Source organism: Nerophis lumbriciformis, linkage group LG01 (genome assembly GCF_033978685.3).
Source record: "Nerophis lumbriciformis linkage group LG01, RoL_Nlum_v2.1, whole genome shotgun sequence".
NCBI lineage: Eukaryota > Metazoa > Chordata > Actinopteri > Syngnathiformes > Syngnathidae > Nerophis > Nerophis lumbriciformis.
Window position 1 is genome coordinate 75,385,001 of NC_084548.2, and position 5,000 is coordinate 75,390,000.

The 5,000-nt window shown below is 46.7% G+C and overlaps 1 protein-coding gene across 1 annotated transcript in view; it reads right to left on the minus strand.

Annotated features, from left to right (window-relative positions):
• Positions 1-486: 486 nt before the first annotated feature.
• The window catches only part of LOC133572793 (uncharacterized), a 36,596-nt gene continuing 32,082 nt past the window's right edge, over positions 487-5,000 (minus strand). The window contains exon 6 of the mRNA XM_061925817.1: positions 487-1,423. Within this exon, the coding sequence (XP_061781801.1) occupies positions 612-1,423 (812 nt within the window). The 3' untranslated portion in view covers positions 487-611. The remainder of the gene's footprint in view (positions 1,424-5,000) is intronic.

The window sequence follows — 5,000 nt, forward strand, 5'->3', positions numbered from 1 at the left end:
CAGGCCTGTAGAGATGAAATAGTCTTGTGATTTTTTTCCCACACATACATATATTGCGCTCTACTACGGTATCGAGCACTATTTTTTGGATAACCTTATTAAGACATTATATATATATATATATATATATATATATATATATATATATATATATATATATATATATATATATATATATATATATATATATATATATATATATATACATATATATATGTGTATATATATATATACACATATATATATATATATATATATAAATACACATATATATATATATATATATATATATATATATATATATATATATATATATATATATATATATATATATATATATGTATATATATATATATATATACACATATATATATATATATATATATATATATATATGTGTATATATATATATATATATATATATATATATATATATTTATATATATATGTATATACATATACATATATATATATACATATACAGTATATATGCTATGATACTGCGCTGTTAGGTTGAAGCGGGGAAGCGACGTCCATCCGCACCTCTTTCAAGTTTCAGCAGTCCTGGGGGTGTTTTACTACTAGATGTTGTACTACTAGATGTTGTACTACTAGATGTGGAGGATGAAGATGAGACAAGATACAAACATCAGCGCGGGCGATGGAGATGATGATGATGACGATGATGGTCTTTCATTTCGAGGTATCACCAGGATGTCCTGCTCTTTTATTGTTATGATGTCCACTCTGATCCTATCCAGACTTCTTTCCTTGCCTCCTTTCACCTTCAAGCCCTTATTGGCCAGCTCCGCCTCCTTCTTTGTCTCCGCCTCCTTCTTTGTCTCCGCCTCCTTCTTTGTCTCCGCTTCCCTTTGAGCTTTTGGAGGTGGGGTTCTTGGTGTGTTGGGGGCTGCACGGTCCTGGGACGAGGCCTTGGTACTTGTGGTACTGGGACTAGTAGTGCTGATACTGGGTGTAGTGGGGGTGGTACTGGGACTAGTAGTGGTGGTACTGGGACTAGTAGTGGTGGTACTGCGACTAGTGGTGGTGGTACTGGGACTAGTAGTGGTGGTACTGGGACTAGTAGTGGTGGTACTGGGACTAGTAGTGGTGGTACTGGGACTAGTAGTGGTGGTATGGATGTCTGCTTGGTGGAAGGACTCTGTTATTGCGGGAGGAAGAATCTCTTCTGCCTTTGCGGCTTCTGCCTCCTCTTCCGGCTGGAAGGTGGGGTCTGATATCGCAAGAGGAAGAAGAACGGTGGACTCCGCTTCTTCACCTTCACCTTCAGCTTCAGCTTCAGCTTCACCTTCACCTTCAGCTTCACCTTCATCTTCAGCTTCAGCTTCACCTTCAGCTTCAGCTTCAGCGTCAGCTTCAGCTTCAGCTTCACCTTCACCATCGTCCTCACCGATGTCAGGAACTGAAAAACCCAATGAAAAAAAAATATTATTGAAAAAACCTTCTTCAACCGTCTCATTTGTGCGGCTGCTCTCAACAAAGGCGGACGCCACCCCTTCCCTCTCCCTTGTGTCTTCTTAGTTTTGTCTTGTCTTAACCGTCTCCGAGCCTCTATTCGCACTGCTCTCCAAAACCCAACCATGGAATTAGGCTCAACTGGCCTCTCAACAAAATTGGCAAGACCTTATCGACGCAGTCAGAAGTGATTAAGGAATGGCCAGAGCTGTGGTAACTCAGACTTTTCTTGTTTTCTGAACTGAGTCACAAATTGGATAACATCTCGAAGACGCTTTCCGCTCTGCAAGGCGAAATGATGATCAATTTGTAAGCGACAAATGGAGCACACAAACCATTTGATAAGTGTTTGCTCGGCCGAACCAATACAATCCTTATTTACAGTTCGGCTCCCTCTGCATCGGCCTCGGCAGGGTCATGCGGTAAACACCCCAGTGAGACCATTGCAGTGAAAGACGCTCTGAATCCTGCCCCCTTTTTCAAGGACAACTGGGATGTTGACTCTGTTCCTTGCTTTTATCTTATGTCCGCTAGTAAACTCTTTGTTTTGTCTTAACCCTTCTGTAATGTTCATATTGTTGTTACTCAGCCAGCGTTTGTGGGTCTGATGGACCCGTTGCATTTTGTGGCTTTTAATGCCTCACAATCAAACACTTTTATGTTAAATTACTGAACAGATGTTTACCTTATCCCAATAAAAATGCAACGGGTCCATCAGACCCACAAACGCTGGCTGAGTAGCAACAATATGAACGTTGCACGGAAAATTTCCCCCAGGGATTCTTCTTTTGTGTTTCTGCACCTGCGGTTCCCACGCAAGGTTGCAACATTGTTTGTCAACTCTGTCTGCTCTCATTTTCTCGCACATTTGACCCTCTGATGTTCTGTGTACCTACACTCTGTCCTCCTCCTGTCTAGGCCCGCTGTGTGTGTGTGTGTGTGTGTGTGTGTGTGTGTGTGTGTGTGTGTGTGTGTGTGTGTGTGTGTGTGTGTGTGTGTGTGTGTGTGTGTGTGTGTGTGTGTGTGTGTGTGTGTGTGTGTGTGTGTATGTGTGTGTGTGTGTGTGTGTGTGTGTGTGTGTGTGTGTGTGTGTGTGGGTGGTACCCGGACATCTTATATGTAATATGGTGTGTGGTCATTGAATATGTATTCTGATATATGTTCTTCACAGAACATGAGCCAAAGTCAGTGAGTCTCAGTTTGAAAAATTAATTAATTGCATCATTTTTCTTTTATCCATCCATCCATCTTCTTCTGCTTATCCGAGGTCGGGTCGCGGGGGCAGCAGCCTAAGCAGGGAAGCCCAGACTTCCCTCTCCCCAGCCACTTCGTCCAGCTCCTCCCGGGGGATCCCGAGGCGTTCCCAGGCCAGCCGGGAGACATAGTCTTCCCAACGTGTCCTGGGTCTTCCCCGTGGCCTCCTACCGGTCGGACGTGCCCGAAACACCTCCCTAGGGAGGCGTTCGGGTGGCATCCTGACCAGATGCCCGAACCACCTCATCTGGCTCCTCTCCATGTGGAGGAGCAACGGCTTTACTTTGAGCTCCCCCCGGATGACAGAGCTTCTCACCCTATCTCTAAGGGAGAAACTAATTTGGGCCGCTTGTTCCCGTGATCTTGTCCTTTCGGTCATAACCCAAAGCTCATGACCATAGGTGAGGATGGGAACGTAGATCGACCGGTAAATTGAGAGCTTTGCCTTCCGGCTCAGCTCCTTCTTCACCACAACGGATCGATACAGCGTCCGTATCACTGAAGACGCCGCACCGATCCGCCTGTCCATCTCACCATCCACTCTTCCCTCACTCGTGAACAAGACTCCCAGGTACTTGAACTCCTCCACTTGGGGCAAGATCTCCTCCCCAACCCGAAGATGGCTTGCCACCCTTTTCCGGGCGAGAACCATGGACTGGGACTTGGAGGTGCTGATTCTCATCCCAGTCGCTTCACACTCGGCTGCGAACCGATCCAGTGAGAGCTGAAGATCCTGGCCAGATGAAGCCATCAGGACCACATCATGTTTAAAAAGCAGAGACCTAATCCTGCAGCCACCAAACCGGATCCCCTCAACACCTTGACTGCACCTAGAAATTCTGTCCATAAAAGTTCAGAACAGAATGGGTGACAAAGGGCAGCCTTGGCGGAGTCCAACCCTCACTGGAAACGTGTCCCACTTACTGCCGGCAATGCGGACCAAGCTCTGGCACTGATCATACAGGGAGCGGACCAAGTTCTGACACTGATCATACAGGGAGCGGACCAAGCTCTGGCACTGATCATACATGGAGCGGACCGCCACAATAAGACAGTCCGATACCCCATACTCTCTGAGCACTCCCCACAGGAGAGTGCCTTCTCCAAGTCCACAAAGCACATGTAGACTGGTTGGGCAAAACTCCCATGCACCCTCAAGGACCCTGCCCAGAGTATAGAGCTGGTCTACAGTTCCACCACCAGGACCAAAACCACACTGTTCCTCCTGAATCCGAGGTTGGGCTATCCGGCGTAGCCTCCTCTCCAGTACACCCGAATAGACCTTACTGGGAAGGCTGAGGAGTTTTCTTTTAATAAAAAATGAAAACGGGTCCCACAGACCCGAACACAATACAAGGGTTAAGGGCTCCTGTTGGTCGGCTCACAGAGCTGTTTTGGCCAGTTCCTTACCGGGCTCTCTACATAAACTGACTCTTTTTGTTTGGATTTAGACCTGGCTTGCTGATGCTATTGTCACGTTGTAAGGGCTGGTCTCCTGAAGCTTTAGTAAAACTTGGCAAAGTACTATTCTGTCTCTGGGGTCCTTCTTACTCAACATATATGTCATCCAAAAGAACTTGGGATTGACCAGTGTGTCAAAGACTGGTCAGTATCTGTTTTTTTTTGTACATTTTTTTCTTTAAATAAAGGTTTGATAGTGTTGACCTCGACTGCGGAAGTTGTGGATCGGTGGAGGGAATACTTCGAAGACCTCCTCAATCCCACCAACACGTCTTCCTATGAGGAAGCAGTGCCTGGGGATTCTGTGGTGGGCTCTCCTATTTCTGGGGCTGAGGTTGCTGAGGTAGTTAAAAAGCTCCTCGGTGGCAAGGCCCCGGGGGTGGATGAGATTCGCCCGGCTTAAGGCTCTGGATGCTGTGGGGCTGTCTTGGTTGACAAGACTCTGCAGCATCGCGTGGACATCGGGGACAGTACCTTTGGATTGGCAGACCGGGGTGGTGGTTCCTCTCTTTAAAAAGGGGAACCGGAGGGTGTGTTCTAACTATGGTGGGATCACACTCCTCAGCCTTCCCGGTAAGGTCTATTCAGGTGTACTGGAGAGGAGGCTACGCCGGATAGTCCAACCTCGGATTCAGGAGGAACAGTGTGGTTTTCGTCCTGGTCGTGGAACTGTGGACCAGCTCTATACTCTCGGCAGGGTCCTTGAGGGTGCATGGGAGTTTGCCCAACCAGTCTACATGTGCTTTGTGGACTTGGAGAAGGCATTGGACCGTGTACCTCGGGAAGTCCTGTGGGGAGTGCTCAGAGAG